At 46.6% G+C, this 18,062-nt stretch overlaps 1 protein-coding gene and 1 pseudogene across 3 annotated transcripts in view; both read left to right on the top strand.

The window, feature by feature from the left end:
* Positions 1–7,865: 7,865 nt before the first annotated feature.
* On the top strand, positions 7,866–9,172 carry LOC142845143 (ornithine decarboxylase pseudogene; annotated as a pseudogene).
* A 5,873-nt stretch (positions 9,173–15,045) lies between these two features.
* Positions 15,046–18,062, top strand: part of Snta1 (syntrophin alpha 1) — a 32,039-nt gene continuing 29,022 nt past the window's right edge. For all 3 annotated transcript variants that reach the window (XM_075962587.1, XM_075962589.1, XM_075962588.1), the window contains exon 1: positions 15,046–15,459. In XM_075962587.1, the coding sequence (XP_075818702.1) occupies positions 15,168–15,459 (292 nt within the window). In that variant the 5' untranslated portion in view covers positions 15,046–15,167. The remainder of the gene's footprint in view (positions 15,460–18,062) is intronic.

The raw sequence follows: 18,062 nt of genomic DNA, 5'->3' as shown, positions 1-18,062 counted from the left end.
GGATTAAATAAATTATTGACCAAGAGGCATACAGAGCACCCTGAATTACGGAACTGTAAGGGCATCAGTAGAGGCCCTGGGGAGGAGTGACTAGAGAGAGCCCTTCAGGCTAGAGAAGGGAAGGGAAAGGCTGCCACAGGTGACCAGGAGCTCGTGGCTTAGCCTCCACCATTTCTTTTATGCTTTCTTCTTCCTGTCTACCATGTCTCAGGAGCCTGGGCTTCTAGGATTCTCTGGATTCCATCAGAACCCCTGCGAGCAAAAGTGCAGGATGACTCGGAAGGGAGGCAAACAAGGGCTGTTCCAGGGCCAGCATTCTGGAGGGCCGTGCTTCAATCCCTCTCCACCCCTCACGCAGGGCCTGAGCGCTTTAAATTGGCCCCCTGGTGCCAAGTGAGGTCTATTAATATCAAAGTAATGAGGTAATTACTGTGATGTTAGAAAAATTACCGGCGAATGCTTTTGAGGAAATTTCTGAGGGAAAGAGAGGCCGTGTGAAACATCTGCAAGGAAAAAAAGTTGTTCTGATGGAGGGTGTGTGATGAGGCCCGTGGGTGGGTGGAGGACCACAGGAAGGGTGGGCGATGGGGCCCATGCTGTGTGGAGGACCACGGAGAGGAGAATGGATGTGGAACCGGGGTTTTCAGGCCTTAGGAAGCCCTGACTTTGGTGCAAAGCCGTAGATTCCAGTGTTAAAGGAAGGCTCTGAAGCTGGTGCACAGCCCTTCGCTCCCTTCTCTTTCTGAGACAATGTCTCCCTATGTAGCTCTCCCTATGTGACTCTGTAGACTAAGCTGACCTCAAATTCACAGAGAGCCACCTGCTTCTATCTCCTGAGTGCTGGGACAAAATGGGGCTGGAGAGATGATGGTTCAGGGATCATGAGTACTTGCTGCTCTTTCAGGAGACCCAGGTTCAATTCCTAGCATCCACACAGCAGTTCACAACTGCCTGTAACTCCAGTTTCAGGGAATCTGACACCCTCACACAGACATACGTGCCGGCGAGAAACCAGTGCACAGGCAATAAAAATAAATAAATTTTTAAAAAGGTATTAAAAAACACTTGCTGAATTCAATGGCAAGCTCTTAAAAAATAGAAATAACAATGCTAGTCCCAATAAAGCAATGCTCAAACCAGAAACAGAAATTTAAATTATTAGCATTATTATATATGTTTTTAAAGCAGGGTCTCATGTATCTAGGACTAGCTTCCTATTCATTATGTAGCTAAGGATGACTTTGAACTTCTGATCTTGCTGCACTGCTTCCCACCTAGTTTATGAAGTTTGGGGGGATCAAACCCAGGGCTTCCTGCATGCTAAGCAAGTACTCCATTAACTGAGCTACATCACAGCCCCTTGCTTTTTTGATTGTTTTTTTGAGACAGAGTTATTCTGTGTAACTGCCTTGGCTGTCCTGGAACTCACTCATATAGACTTGGCTGGCTGATGTAGTTTAGTTCAGGGCCCAGCTTGGGGCTAAAGAATGAGACCTTGTCTCAAAAACAAATAGCTGGGCAGTAGCAGAGCTCACCTTTAATTGAGAGGCAGAGGCACGCAGATCTCTGAGTTCAAGGCCAGCCTGCTCTATAAAGCAAGTTCTCTAGGAAAGCCAGGGCTACACAGAGAAACCCTGCTTCAAAAAAAAAAAAAAAAACCCAAACCAAAAAAAAAAAACAAACAAACAAGGGACCAGGCGGTGGTGGAGCCCATCTTTAATCCCATCACTTGGGAGGCAGAGGCAGGAGGGTCTTTGAGAGTTCAAGGTCAGCCTCAGTACAGAATTAGTTTCAGGACAGCTAGGGCTATTACACAGAGAAACCCTGTCTCGAAAAAACAAAGCAAGTAAACAGACAAATAAAAACCCCAAACAAGAAAACAAGGGGCTGGTGAGATGGCTCCGTAATTAAAAACACTGGGTGCTCTCACAGAGGATCAGGGTTCGAGTCCCAGCACCCACCTGGTGGCTCACAATCACCTGTAACTCCAGTTTCAGGGCGTCCTAGGCCCTCTTCTGGCCTCCATAAGCACCAGGCACTCACATGGCAAACAAATATGAATTCAGGCAAAACATTCATACAAACACAAAAAATGAAATAAAGAAACAAAAACCCAAACAAACAACAAAAATAGTAATTATTTGAAGTGATATTTTATTTGTATTTTATAAATAAAGCTTGCCTAAAGAGTAAAACAGTAACCCTGGTCAGCCATACAGACAAGGCAGTGGTGGTTTTATTCTCTGATCTTCAGGTAAGCTTTATTTATTAAAATACAAATGAAATATCATTACAATTATTTCTTTTTTTTTAAAGATTTATTTATTTATTATGTATACAACATTCCTTCCATGTATGTTTGTATGCCAGAAGAGGGCACCAGATCTCATTACAGATGGTTGTGAGCCACCATGTGGTTGCTGGGAATTGAACTCAGGACCTCTGGAAGAGCAATCAGTGCTCTTAACCGCTGAGCCATCTCTCCAGTCCCCTACAATTATTTCTTGATTCAACTTCAGTGCCACCAAATAAATACTGAATTAATGAAGGAGAAAATAGGTAAATAGTAAATAGGTGAATAGTGACAATCAGAGCCAGGTGGCTCTTCCAGAAAGTGTGAGTTTGGTTCCCAGCACCTGTATCTCCAGCTCCAGATCTGACACCCTCTTCTGTCCTCTGAGGGCACACACACACAAACATAACATACACACCCAATCTCACCATCACTCCCGCAATGCCTAATGGCACATGCCTTTAATCCTGGCACTTGGGAGGCAGAGGCAGATGGATTTCTGTGAGTTCAGGATAGTCAGAGGTATACAGTCAGACTCTGTCTCAGGAAAAGAAGAAGAGGAAGAAAAAAAGAATAGGAGGAGGAAGAGGAGGAGGAGAAGGAGGAGGAGGAGGAGTTTTAAAATCAACCAAACAAAACGAGTGAGATATCATTGGCCCATGATTCCCAAACTTGGGAGGCTAAAGAGGGAAGATTTCCAGTTTGAGGCTAGCATGCTGGTAACTCCTGTATGAAAGAAACAAAAGATAAAGGGGGGGGGGGGAATGAGGGAGACAAGAAAGAGGTGAAAGAGAAAAAAAAAGGAAGGAGAAACCCACTTCTTTTCCACTTTGTTACCCTTGTCTTCAGTCAGAATTGAACGGATGGCCAGGCCCCTGCACTGGCAGCCCTGGCTGTCTGCTGCCCCCTGCTGGTATCCCTGCAACAAAGTTTTAATTAGCAAAAGGGTTGAGGAAAGGGATAGGCAAAGCATTGGTTCACAGAAACTCAGGCTGCCCTGCTCAGCTGGTGTTTTGGGATGTGAAGCATGGAGGCAGAATCTGTATGACCTGAATTCAATATTAGTCTGTCTGGAGCCCTAAACAAGGCCTTTCCCCAGTGACTGCTCGTGGGCTGGAGGGACAGGGCTGGTTGAAGTGTCGTACTGTAGCTGAAATGGCTTAGACGGAGAACCTGAATGATGAGCTGGCTTCTAGTGACTTCATCAAAAGCATGGATTCTTTGCCCTGGCCGGCCTTGTGTGCTTCATTCTCTGAAAGTTTATGTTCCTTGCTACCTGAGCATTGTGAAAACCCAACTTAAACTTCACTGAATCTTTGCAGTACTATGTGTGTCAAAAGACAGTTGCCTTTGAGGAAACCTTTAAACACATGTGTGCCTGCAGGTCAGAAGAGAGCACCAGATCTCATTACAGATGGTTGTGAGCCACCATGTGGTTGCTGGGAATTGAACTCAAGAACATTCAGTGCTCTTAATCTCTGAGCCATCTCTCCAGTCCCCTTTTATTCCCATTTGAGACAAGGTCTCGATGTGAAACCCTTGTTAGTCTGGAACACAGGATATAGACCTTGCTAACTTTAAACTGGTAGTCATCTTCCTGCCCCTGCCTCTGAAGTGCTGGGATGGTAGGCATGTACCACCTCTCCTAGTTCATTCATTTATCTGTTTGTTGAGACAGGGTCTTTCTACACAGCCCTGGCTGTCCTGGAAATCACTGTGTAGATTAGGCTCCCCAGACTCATAGAAATCCACCTGCCCAGTCTGCCGCTCAAGTTCTGGGATTAAAGACATACCACAATGCCTGTCTATTTGTTTATGTTTTAAGGGGGAGGTATCATATAGCTCAGGCTGGCCTTGTGAATTCCTGATTCTCTTGCTGCCACCTTCCAAGTGTTGCGATTAGAGGAATGGGATATGAGCCAGGCATGGTGACTGCCTGAATGTATGCACCGCACCAACTGCGTTCCTGGTGCTGTGGAGGTCACAAGAGGACATCTCTTCTCCTAGAACTGCAGCTATGAATGGTTATGAGCTGCCATGTATGTACTAGGAAACTAACCTGGGTCCTCTGTAAGAACAGCAAGTGCTTTTGACTGCTGAACCAGCCCTCCAGACTCTTTTCCTCTACTTCTGAGACAGGGTCTCACTATGTAGCTCTGCTGGCCTGGAGCTTGCTATGTAGACCAGTCTGCCCCTCCTCTGCCTTCTAAGAACTGAGATTAAAGTCGGGTGCCATTACACCTGTCTTAAATGGTTTTTAAAATAGCATATATTAATAATACATAATGTTGGATTTCACCTTGACGTTTCCGTGTATGTCTGATGTAATTTGATCATATTTTACCTCCATTCAACTCTCTTGTCCTACTTCTACTCCCACCAATGCCCTTTCTCTCCCAAGTCCCCCTTCACATCTTCTTCTATTAATTAATTAATTAAATTAATAATTAATTTTTGAGACAGGGTTTTTGTGTATAGCAACCCTGGCTGTCCTAAAATTCAATTTGTAAGCCAGGCTGGGTTTGAACTCATAGAGTTCATGCCTGCCTTTACCTCAGCCCAGCTAAACTTCCTTACAAGTTGTGAAGCATCGTACATGTGCAGTATCTGGCTCTTCACTCTTACAGAGTGGTGAAAATGGATCTACAATGCCCAGCCAGATTCTTGAGAATCATGGAGTATTTCCCTTCTCTGTCAATCTAATCATCTGCAGTAGAAGGCAAGAGTGCCAGAGTAGTCACTGATGATATTTAACAAGAGTTTTGTTCTCAGAAGGCTGATTGGCTAATGCCCAACAATAAACACTTTTATGGATTATGAATGCTCCACATCATCATGAAGGAAACCTGCTTTGTTCTACCAAAAGTTTTAATGTCATATACTTCTTCCTCATTCATTCTTTTTGTCTCTTCTTTCATATGGATACTGTATGACTGTTTGCTTTTGCCCAACACACATTTTTTTTTTTTTTTTGAGACAGGGTTTCTCTGTGGGACAGTCCTGGCTGTCCTGGAACTTACTCTGTAGACCAGGTTGGCCTGAGACTCACAGAGATCTGCTTGTCTCTGCCTCTGGTTCCTGGAAATAAAGGTATATATTATCACACCAGGGAGAAGCACTAAAAAATTTTTTTGAGATTTTAATTTTTGTGTGTGTGAGTGCTTGCCTCAATGTCTGTGCATCACGTACAGGCACTGCCCGTGGAAGCCAAAAGTCAAGGACTGGGTGTGGACCACACACCTGTCACCTAGATTTGGGGGGGTAGTGTTAGGAAGATCAGGAGTACAAAGCCAGTGTCTACTACTTAGTGAGTTCAGGCCAGTTTGGGCTTTAGGAGACCCTATCTCAAACAAACAAACAAACAAAATACAAATAGAAAAAGCCCAGTCATTAATCCTCCCATTTGGTTGTGTTCCATCTATCTTACAGATGTCAACATCAGCATACTGTAATAGTGTTGTGTATATAATAGGTAGTGTAATAATTTAAAGAACTCTCAGGGGCTGGAGAGATGGTTCTGCAATTAAGAGCACTGATAGCTCAGCCAGGCGGTGGTGGTGCACGCCTTTAACCCCAGCACTTGGGAGGCAGAGACAGGTGGATCTCTGTGAGTTTGAGGCCAGCCTGGTCTACAAGAGCTAGTTCCAGGCCAGGTTCTAAAACTACAGCAAAACTTTGTCTCAAAAAACTAAAAAAAAAAAAAAAAAAAAAAAAAAAAAAAGCACTGATTGCTCTAGCAGAGGACCCGGATTCAATTCCCAGCACCCATGGCAGCTCACAACTGTCTATAACTCCAAGATCTGACAGACATACATGCAGGCAAAACACCAATGCACATAAAATAAATTACTAAAAAAAATAACTGGGCGGTGGTGGCACAGGCCTTTAGTCCTAGCACTTGGGAGATTGAGGCAGATAAATCTTTTGAGTTCAAGGCCAGCCTGGTCTTCAGAGTGAGTTCCAGGACAGCTAGGGCTACACAGAGAAACCCTGTCTCAAAACAAAAACAAAAAACAAAAACAAAATTTAAAAAAATTGAGAGAACACTCAGTAGGAAATATACCAGTCTCTTTTGTTGGCTTGTGTGAATAGTCTTCCAACTGTATTGAGCTTCTGTCATTGTCATCTTAGGCTTAAAATCATCCCACAGATCTCATCAGCCTGATCTAGTCCTTTCTTGTCTTCACTTGTTCTTCAAACCGCTGTTCACTTACCGTGGTTTTTTTTTTCATAAAATGTATTTTATTTATTATATATAGTGTTCTGTCTACATGTTTGCCTGCAGGCCAGAAGAGGGCACCAGATTCCTTACAGATGGTTGTGAGTCACTACGTGGTTGCTGGGAATTGAACTCATGACCTCTGGAAGAGCAGTCAAAGCTTTTACCCTCTGAGCCTTCTCTCTAGCCCATTCACTTACCTTGTATAGGCTGGAATTCCATATCAGAACTCAGGGAGGATAGCCGGGCAGTGGTGGCGCACGCCTTTAATCCTAGCACTTAAGAGGCAGAGGCAGGCGGACCTCTGTGAGTTCAAAGTCAGCCTGGTCTACAAGAGCTAGTTCCAGGACAGGCTCCCCAAAGCTACAGAGAAACCCTGTCTCGAAAAAAGAAACTTAACAGGAATAAAGACACATGCCATAGCACCTGTTCTTATGCTTATATTTGGAAATAAGGTCTCTTGTGCTCCATGCTGTCAACTCACTGTCTAGACTAGCACTCACTGTGAATTCCTGATCTTCCTTGATCTTCCTTCTCCAGAGTGCTGGGATTATAGCAATTGTCCACCAGGTCCCATCACCTTCCTTTCCTTCCCTTCTTTCTCTCTCTCCCCTGTCTGCCACCTCTTGAGAGAGTCTTATTATGTAGCTTCGGCTGGCTTGGAACTCAAGCTGGTCTCAAACTTGGAAAGATCTATCTGCCTCCCAAGTGCTGGTATTCTTTTATTCTTACATTTTTTTTAGATTTATTCATTTATTAGTATGGAGTTTTTGCCTGCACGATGTCTATGCATCACATGCATTCTTGGTGCCTACAAAAGCCAGAACAGGGTGTCAGATCCCCAGAGTCACATGGTTGTTAGCCACTTCCTGAGTGCTGGGAACCTAGGCTCTCTGGAAGAGTAACCAGTGTTCTTAACTTTGGGACATCTCTCCAGCCCCCTTAAAGAAAAGACATTGTGTGTACGTATGCATGTATGCATGCATGTATGTGTGATTGTGTGCATGATATGATATATGTGTATAGAAGTATGTACCACAACTCTGTGGAGTTCTCTCCACCATTATGTGGGTTCTGAGAGATAGAGCTAAGGACACCAAGATTATATGACAAGGGCCTTTACCCTCTGAGTCATCTTGCCAGCTCTCTTTCTTCTTTAAAAAAAAAAGAGTTGAAAGATGCCAAGATGCCAACATAACAGCTAGTGTGCTGACGTCACAGGGCTGGGAAGCAGAAATGCTTTCACCGCTTCCAGGAGACAGCGTTCAGAGTTCCTGAATAGCTTGCCTTGTGAGGAGCTGGCAATAATTTCATTCCATCTCTAGGTTTTTTTTTGTAGGCACATCGAGAACCATGATCAGCTTTCAGAAGGAAGAGTTTGACTGCCACATCCTCGACGAAGTCTTTACTGCCAAGGACATTCTGGACCAAAACATTCATGAAGTTTCCTCCTCGATGACAAGGAAGCTTTCTATGTCGCGGACCTTGGAGACATTCTGAGGAACCATCTAAGATGGCTAAAGGCTCTTTCCCGCGTCACTTCCTTTTATGTAGTCAAAAGTAAGGACAGCAGAGCCATAGTGAACATACCGTTGGTGCAGGGGCTCGGGTGCCTCTGGACAGGATTATCTATGCAAATCCTTGTAGACAAGTATCTCAGATCAAGGATGCTGCCAGCAATGGAGTCCAGATGATGACTTTTGACAGTGAGGTTGAGCTGATGAAGGTCGCCAGAGCACGTCCAAAGGCAAAGTGGGTTTTGCGGATTGACACTGATGATTTCATAGCAGTTTGTCGCCTCAATGTTAAATTTGGTGCCACACGCTAAACCTGCAGGCTTCTTGGAACAGGCGAAAGAACTAAATACTGATGTCATTGGTGTCAGCTTCCATGTAGGGAGTGGATGTACTGATTTGTACAGGTCCTGTCGGATGATCGCTGTGTCTTTGACATGGGAACAGAAGTTGGTTTCCGCATGTATCTGTTTGATATTGGTGGTGGCTTTCCTGGATCTGAGGTACTGAAGGGATCACCAGTGTGATCAACCCAGCTCTGGACAAGTACTTCCCACCAGTCTCTGGGGTGAGAGCCATAGCCGAGCCAGGCAGATACTGTGTGGGTCAGCTTTCACACTGGCAATCAATATCATTGCCAAAAAGACGGTATGGAAGGAGCGGACCGGCTCTGATGACGAAGATGAGTCAAACAAGCAAACCTCCATGCATTATGTGAATGACGGAGTGCACGGATCATTTAATTGCATTCTTTATGATCACACACATGTGAAGGCCCTGCTGCCGAAGAGACCCAAGCCAGATGAGAAGTATTACTCATCCAGCATCTGGGGACCAACACGTGATGGCCTTGATTGGATCGAGTGCTGTAACCTGCCTGACATGCATGTGGGTGATTGGCTGCTCTGGGAGAACATGGGTGCATATACTGTAGCCGCTGCATCTACTTTCAGTGGGTTCCAGAGGCCTTCTGTCTACTATGTAATGTCAAGGCTGATATGGCAACTCAGGAAGCAGATCCAGAGTCATGGCTTCCCACCAGAAGTGGAGGAGCAGGATGTTGGCACTCTGCCCATGTCTTGTGCCCGGGAGAGCGGGATGGACCGTCACCCAGCAGCTTGTGCTTCTGCTAGTATCAGTGTGTAGATGGCATTCTTGTAGCTCTTACCTACAAGTTTAGCTTGAATTAATGGATGGGGGGGGGGACCATTTAACCTAATTCTCGCTAGTTTTGGAATGTCTTTGTAAGAGTAGGGTGGGCATGGATGCAGTGTGGCAAGCTAGGAGGTAGGTCACACTTACCTGTGTTCCTATGGGAACTTTAAATAAATATTTGTTTTATATGGGTTTTTATCACTTTTCAGACATGCTACTAACATGTGCCCCTCAGCTGCTGAGCAAGCATTTGTAGCTTGTACATTTGGCAGAATGGGCCAAAAGCTAAAGTTGTGACCCACTTTGGAAATAAACTCTCTTGAAATAATTGGGCATCAGGGAATGTTTACTAGTGTCCCTTAAGGGAGGTACACACTTCCTGCACAGGCTGCTGTAGTCACAGCAGAAAAGGAAAGGGTTAATGGGACAAGGCCACACCCTCTATATACAACATCAGTCTGCTTAGCTAGCCCTGAGTGTGTGCACGTGGCTGTGAAATTGGTGCCCAGAGACTGTTGGTGAGGAATCTCATCTGTCTAGTGACCTGATGTCCTGGCCACACCCCAGGGAAGGCATCTAAGGCTCTTTGAACCCTGCCTGCAGAAACCCTGAATGTTTCTCAACCCTTGACTTCACCTGCATCACCACCTAGCAACGAGTTGGAAGTATCATACAGCACTTGGTAACCAACTTCCTGTAATAAATTCAACAACAGAGGGGAAAAAAAGATGAGAATCCCAGCACCTGGGAGGCAGAGGCAGGCAGATCTCTGTGAGTTTGAGGCCAGCCTGGTCTACAGAGCAAGTTCTAGGACAGGCTCCAAAGTTACACAGAGAAATCCTGTCTTGAAACTGCCCCCACAAGAAAAAAAACCACTTAAATTTTTTGTGCGTGCAGGTATCTGTTCTGTGTGAGTGCCAGTTTTCTAAAGTAGGTTCTCTTCTGCCACCTTGTGGCATCTGATGGATTGAACTCAGCTCATCAGGCCTACACATAAGCATTTCCAAACATTGAGCAATTTTTGGGGGGGGGGGTGTTGTTTGTTTTCATGACAGGGTTTCTCTGTGTAGCCCTGAATGTCCTGGGATCAGGCTGGGCTCAAGCTCAGATATTTACATGCCACTACTGCTGGGCCCCAGTGAGAAATTTTGCCTGCCCTCTTTCTTCCCTTCCATTTCTTCCCTTCCCTTCCATTTCTTCCCTTCCCTTCCCTTCCATTTCTTCCCTTCCATTTCTTCCCTTCCCTTCCCTTCCCTTCCCTTCCCTTCCATTTCTTCCCTTCCCTTCCCTTCCCTTCCCTTCCCTTTCTTCCCTTCCCTTCCCTTTCCCTTCCCCTTTCTTCCTTCCTTCCTTCCTTTCTTTCTTTCTTTCTTTCTTTCTTTCTTTCTTTCTTTCTTCCTTTTCCCCCTCTAAACAGGGCTTATCTGTTTAGTCTTGGCTGCCATGAACTTGCTCTATAGACCAGGCTGGTCTTGAACTCACAGAGATCCGCCTGCTTCTGCCTCCCCAGTGCTGGGATTAAAGGTGTGTGCCACCCACCGCCTAGTCTATTTGTTTGTTTTAAAGACCAGATCTTACAGGATCTTACACGTGGGGTATGATGGCAAACAGCAGCACTTGGGAGGCAGAGGCAGGTGGATCTCTGTGAGTTTGAGGCCAGCCTGATCTACAAAGTGAATTCTAGGACAGCCAGGGCTGTGACACAGAGAAGTCCTGTCTCAAAAAACAAAAAGAAATCTTCCTATATACCCTAGGCTGGCTTCAAACTCCCAGTGACCCTCTTAGTCAGCCTTCTGAGTGCTGTGATTATAGAGATGAGTTAGCAAGCCTAACTAAATCAGCAGATTCCTGGGTCCAAAGCCTTTAACCCTTTTCCTGGACTGCTCTAGGATATTTGTTAGATTCAGACATCTCAGATGCTAGAGAATCTGAACTGAAAACTTTAGAATTTAGTATAAAGGGATGTTAGCATCCTAAATCCTGGCATTCAGAGAGCAGATCCTTCACACGTTACCAGGGCCAATTGGTTTCACCTGACCTTGGGCAAAAGTACCCTGCTTTTAAATATCTATCTATCTATCTATCTATCTATCTATCTATCTATCTATCTATCTATCTATCTATCTATCTATCTGGCATGTGTAAATATGTGGGTCATGGAAGGCTTGTGGAGGTCAGAGGACAGCTTTTGAGAGTTGGTGCTCTCCTACTTGTAGGTCATCAGGTTTGAAGACATGTGCCTTTACCGCTGAGCAATTTTGCCAGATCTCTTTCCTCCCTATTTTTTTGAGATAGAGTTTATGGAGTCCAGGCTGATCTCCAACTCCTGATCTTCTTGCTTCTACCTCCTAAGTGCCACCTAACCCAACTAAAGTGGCACTCTGTAGAGTCTGGGACAGCTGCCTCTCTAGCCTAGGATTGGAGGTTTCAGAATCAAGAGATAGCATGTTAATAGCCATTCCCACCACTCCAACTCACACAGAGAATGGACCCAGGCTTACTGCTTTGCAGTTGCTGTTTTACTTGAGAACATTCATATGTAGAACGTCCTCCAACTTGGAACTTCCCCCAGCCTCTTGAGTGTTGAGGATCCTTTTGGTCCACAGAAAACACTTACTATGTGATATATTCAGCCATGACAGTTGTCATCAGGAGCAATGGACATTCAAGAACCTCTGCTTCTTGTCCTGGAGTCTATGCAGGGTAACTCATTATTGACCAGGACTTCAGACTTGCTCTCATAGCATGAGCCAGTAGGGACTTCAGTGGTTGGGCAGTTCCCTTGTGTTCTTCCTTTTCTAGGTTCCCCCTCCTATCTCTTCAGAGTGAACTGGTTTTCTCTGGGAGCTTTGCCCAGGCATTTGGTAGGTAGCCAGGCCAGTGTGTGTGTGTGTGTGTGTGTGTGGTGTTAATTCCTGTGTGTCATCAATTCTGGCCACAGCTGACTAAGTGGGGGAGTAGAACATTCCTCCCGATACATGTTCATGAGGCAGCTGACAGCGAAGCAGGTGATTGGCACTGCTCATGTTGTGTGATCATGGACAACCCCACCCCCAACACGCACACTTTTCTGGCTCAACACTTTCTCCCTTCTCTGCTGCTGCTTGGTATACAGATGTCCATTTCCCCTTTCTTCAGCTTTGTCTACAGAGAATATTTCCTAAGGGAGGAGCTCACTATTAGGGTTCCTTCCCAGAAAGTTTGCCCAGCATTCATTAGGCTTCTTTAAGCAGGGCAGTACGTGGGGGGACTTTTAAGAATCTAATTGCAAACTTGGTCTTGGAAAAGGACCTCAGTTCCTGGTGGTGTGTGGATGTGTGTCCCCTCTATGTAATCTTACTAATGCTCTCTCTCTCTCCTCTCTCTTTCCCCCTTTCTCCTTCCCTCTTGACTCTTTTTTTTTGACTCAGGGTCTCACTATGCAGACTTTTAACTTTAAAACATGTTTTTTATGTGTATGGTGTTTTGTCTGTATATATGCCTGTGCACCATTTGTGTGCCTGGTGCTTGTTGAAGATAGAAGAGGGTGTAAGACGCCTTGGAACTAGAGATATAGATGTTCATGAGACACCGCATGGGTGCTGGAAATCAGACCCAAGTCCTTTGCAAGAGCAGCCAATGTTCCTAACTGTTGAACCTTCTCTCCTGCCTCAGCCTTTGAACTTTTGATTTTCCTGCCTCCATCTCCCCAGCACTGTGATTACAAGCACGAGACTTGTAATCCTTGCCGCCTTGTGTGTGTGTGTGTGTGTGCTTACAGTGTTGAGATTGAATGTAGGGCTTTGTATATGATAGGCTCTACCAATGAGTTATATATCCCTATTTCTGTATTTTAAAAAATTAAAACAGAGTCTCATTAAGGTGCAAGTTGCTCTGAGCTTGTGATCATCTTACTTTAGCTTCCTGAGTATCGGAGATTATAGACCTTCCCCAGTAGGCATGGCTTGTCCTTCAGGGTTTTGTTTTTTTTTTTCTTTCTTCGAGACAGGGTTTCTCTGTAGCTTTTGGAACCTGTCCTGGAACTAGTTCTTGTAGACCAGGCTGGTCTCGAGCTCACAGAGATCCGCCTGCCTCTGCCTCCTGAGTGCTGGGATTAAAAGCGTGCGTTAGCCCCGCCCGGTTTCAGTCTTTAACCAAAAAGTCTGAAGTTCAATTCCCAGCTCTCACGTGGCAGCTCACAGCCATTTGTAACTCCAGTTCCAGGGATCTGCTGCCCTCTTCTGGTCTCTGAGGACACTATATGTATGTGGTGCACAGACATCCATGCAACAAAATACCAGTCTGCATAGAAGTTAAAATAAATTTTAAAAAAGTACAACCTGGAACTTGCTATGAATCCCTAACTGGCCTAGAATTAATTCGTGAGCCTCCTGCTTCAGTTTCCAGAGTGCTGTGATTGTAGGTGTATGGTATGTTGCTTAGTCTGGTTAGTGCTCAGTTAGTAATAAATAGTGCAATCATCCCTTGCCACTATGCATGCAGCGCAGGGGAGTAGGAGGGATATGAGCTTGGAAGCCAGAAAGACCCAGGTTACCAGAGGTCTGCAGTCAGGCATGGTGGTGCACACATGGTTATCCCCAGCACTCAGGAGGAAGAGGCAGGCGGATCTCTGGGAGTTTGAGGCCAGCCTGGTCTACAAAGTGAGTTCCAGGACAGCCAGGGTTGTTACACAGAGAAACTCTGTCTCAAAAAAACCAAAAAACAAAAAGAACAGAGGTCTGCTCTTAGTACTCATGTGTCTCAGTTTCCTCATCAATAAAATGGTAATAATGTATAGGTTATGCAGGATTTATAAATGAGGCACAAATGATAGTATAAATCAGCCAGCTGACGTGCCATGCAAACACTGAATAAATGACATACATGTATGTATATGTGTTTATTAGACATACCTTTTGTTTTGTTTTGTTTTTCGAGACACGGTTTTTCTGTGTAGCTTTGGAGCCTGTCATAGAACTCGTTCCAGGCTGGCCTCAAACTCACGGAGATCCACCTGCCTCTGCCTTTCGAGCGCTGGGATTAAAGGTGTGCGCCACCACTGTCTGGCTTAGACATATCTTTTCTTTTATTATTATTATTTTTATTGTGTACCGTGTGTGGGTTGTGCAATGGGAAAGTAGGTTCCCAAAGAGGCTAGTGGTGTCAAATCTCCATGGAGCTGGAGTTACAAGTGGTTGTGGGCTGCCCAGCATGGATGCTGTAAACTTTATTCTGCTCTTAGTCGCCGAGCCTTCTATCTCTTTAGCTTCTTGTGTCTTTTATTTTGCATTTTTTTAAGGCAGAGTCTCATATAGCGAGCTGGTTTTAAACTTGCAAATCCTTCCGCCTCTACAAGTGCTGGGACCAAACCCTCAAACCTCTTTTGAGGCTGTGTCCCCAAGCTAAGTCACGCCCACAGACCGCCTCTGGGACCCTTTCATTGGCACACAAAACGTGGAAAACCATTTTTTTTCTTGGCTCATTTACAAGTTAACTGTCTGCAAAGTCCCTGGAGCTTAGATCCCCGCCACACGGAGCTCTGTTCCGAGGTCCACAGTCTCGCCCGGGGATCCTTGGTGATTCCTTTTTTTGTCCTTCTGCCTCTAGGAGCAGTAGCTCGTCCAGTCCTCGACGGCGCACTGAACCCGATCCTTAGGTTGCTCTATCCACAGACTCCAGTCCCTTTATGCCCCCTCCGAACACGCCACAGCCTCAACCTCCTCCCCTAACTTTGTGGTCTCGCGGCGACGTGGTTCTGACCCACTCCCACGCGGTCACACAGAGCATCCGTAGGTTACCCAGCGGAGTCTCGTCAGTCTCTCCCAGGGCCCCGCCCCCGTTAGCCCCGCCCCGGACAGCCTGTCCCCTGAAGCTCCGCCCCCCAGGCCCGGGGTAGGGTGGCGGCTGGCTCAGCAGCCCTGCCGCCCTCTGCCCTGGGCGCTGGGTCGGAGCCGGCCGGGTACGGTGGGACCGGGCGAGCGCCGCGGACTAGGACTTTGAGGCGAAGATGGCGTCAGGCAGGCGCGCTCCGCGCACCGGGCTGTTGGAACTGCGCGCCGGGGCGGGCTCCGGGGCGGGAGGCGAACGGTGGCAGCGGGTGTTGCTCACTTTGGCGGAGGACGCGCTGACCGTGAGCCCCGCCGACGGCGAGTCCGGCCCGGAGCCCGAGCCCGCGCAGTTCAACGGAGCCGCTGAGCCAGGCACGGCGCCCCCGCAGCTGTCAGAGGCGCTGCTGCTCCAGCGGCGCCGCGTGACGGTGCGCAAGGCCGACGCCGGTGGGCTGGGCATCAGCATCAAGGGTAGGTGCGGGGGCACTGAGGGCATGGGGTCGTGATGTCCGTGCTGCTGCGAAGTGCTCAGTGGTCACGGGGCCTGGCAGAACACGGAGACTAGAGAGCCAAGAGCCTTCTGTCTGAGGTGGAGCAGAGATTGAGGGGAGGAAGGAACGGAGTGAAGGAGGGGCACCAAGGTCGGAAGACGCTTGGGGAGTTGGAGGTCTTACAGGGGGCCCAGAAGACACAAGTGTGGAAGTGTGCGGGCACACCAAGGACGTGGATTTGTAGTTCTGTGTTGAAGCAAAATGGTCGCTATGGGTATCAAGGACATGAGGATCCTAAGGAAGGCAGAAGGGGAGAAGGGGGATAGAGGCCTGGGACACTACTTAGGACAAGGGGGGGTAAGTACTGAGACACACCCTGGCTGCACAGGTGAAGGCCTGGGTTCTAGGAACTCCATGTGGATGGAGACACAGCCATGGTCCCAGAGAAGGGGTCAGTAAGAACCTAGACATCTTGGACTCCAGAGGTTGTATGCATAGATTTGGTGTCCTGATGGCTGGATTTGAGTCTCCTCACCTGTCCATTTGTACCATGGACAGGAGAAAAGGGTGAACCCAGAGTTGCCATTCCTTCCTGAGAGTTCTTAGTCTCCAAAACTGACCACTGTTTGACAGGGCTCATGTATCCCAGGCTGGCCTCATAGTTACTATGTAGCAAAGGATAACACTGAAGGAATCCCAGAGTGCCGGGATTACTGCAATGTGATGCTAAAATAGGTTTATGTTGCGCTGGGGATCAAGCCTAGAGCTTTAGCCATGTTAGGCAAGCACTTTGTCAGCTGACCAACCAGCTCCTTTAGGCTGCACCTGGAGTTCTAGATCTCCGTGTGAACTTGGACAAGTCACTTCCAATCTTGGAATGTGTTGAGAGCAGGGCTTGCCAACACGTGACGAGAGGAAAAGAGACCAGGAGGTACTCTCAAAACAACTAAATGTGGTGTTTAAAATCCGTGTGCATCGCTAGCTGCTGGGTTCGCCATTCCTGTACATCTCTCTGTCAGCTTCATCCCTCCACAGACTGTCGGCCCCCTTTTTTTTAAATTGAAAGTGTCCGAACGTTCCCAGGCCTCCTGGCAGACTGTGTTCATCGATACCTTGTCTAGACTTTGACCCAAATTAGGAAGTGGTCATGGCAGTGAATGCCGCTGTGTGCTAGGTGTTGTGTTCATTATACTTAGCTCATGGTCTAGTTCTTCTTGACCATCAGTGCTGAAAGACATTGAGTTCAGTCTCCAGTTTTCAGGTAAAGAAGTCGAGACTCAAAAGGGAATAATGGTTTCCCCAGAATCAGTCTGTGAACAGCAGAACCAGAATTTAAATCTTCATTATAGAGCCTTTATGGCCCTAACGACTGCCCAGGGAGTCAGTTCTTTCCAGGGAAGGGTAAATTCCTAGTTAGTTAAACCCAAGAGTCAAAAGGGGAATAGGAAAACAGTGAGTGGACACCAGCTTTAATTCCAAACTCTATTATAGACTGGCTGGGTAAAAAGCAATTAAAAAAATATACCCAATACGTCAGAGCAGGAAGGGACTTAGAGTTCCTATAGAGTTCCACTTTGCAGGCAGACAAACTGACTCTCAGAGGAGCAGGGTCTTGCCAAGGTACAGAGATACTACGCCCATCTGTACTTCCAGGTGATCAAAAGGATATTTTGGTGGGACGGTAGGGAAAGTAGCAGTTTCATTCAGTTCCTCCTGGATTGAAGACCGGGCTCCTGTTGCCATGGTAACTTCCCTTCTGGGGTCCAGCTGAGTCCAAGGCAGCTGGGAATGGTCATCTCTTCAAATGGAATGAAAGTCCTTGCTTTTAGGTGAGGAGGCTAGCTATAAATAGAAACACCTTCCTCTTCTAGGCCTCAAGCCTTGTGCAGTGCCGTGAGCAACTGTGGGGCCTGGGGGGGGGGCGGGTTGGGAGAGGTGTTCCAGGCTCAGATGTCACCGACTTATATAACCTTGAAACAATGACCTCTTGCTCTGTGCCACTAGTCTCTCATCTTCAGTACTTTGAGGTCAGGAATGTGATATCTGAGGGTCCGATTTGAATCTATATCGGGTTGAGAGTGTTGATCTTTCTATTTTGGAGACTGTTTTGCTATGTAGCTCATATTGTCATGAAATGTCATATGTAGAACATGCTGTTCTTGAATTTGCAGTAATCCTTTTTATCCTTTGCCACCTAGGTGCTGGGATTACAAGTATGTACTGCCATGGCCAGCCCCGCTGACTGTATATTTTAAAGAGGCATTTCGTCTGGGCATGGTGGCACATGCCTTTAATTTAGCACCCCAGGGGCAGAAGCAGGTGGATCTCTCTGAGTCTCAGACTAGCCTGTTAGACATAGGGGAGTTCCAGGCCAGTCGGGGCTGCATAGTGAGGTCCTTCCTCAAACAAACAAAACCACAAACAAAACAAGCAAAGACATTGGAGGGCTGGTAAGATGGCTCAGAAGCAGTAGTTCTCAACCTTCCTAATGCTCCAACCTTTTAACACAGTTTCTCATGTTCTGGTGACCCCCAACTGTAAAATTATTTTCTTTGCTACTTTATAACTGTAACTTTGCTACTG

The sequence above is a fragment of the Microtus pennsylvanicus genome, chromosome 2 (assembly GCF_037038515.1).
Source record: "Microtus pennsylvanicus isolate mMicPen1 chromosome 2, mMicPen1.hap1, whole genome shotgun sequence".
NCBI lineage: Eukaryota > Metazoa > Chordata > Mammalia > Rodentia > Cricetidae > Microtus > Microtus pennsylvanicus.
The sequence above is the reverse complement of the archived record's forward strand: the minus strand, read 5'-3'. Positions and strand labels throughout refer to the sequence as shown.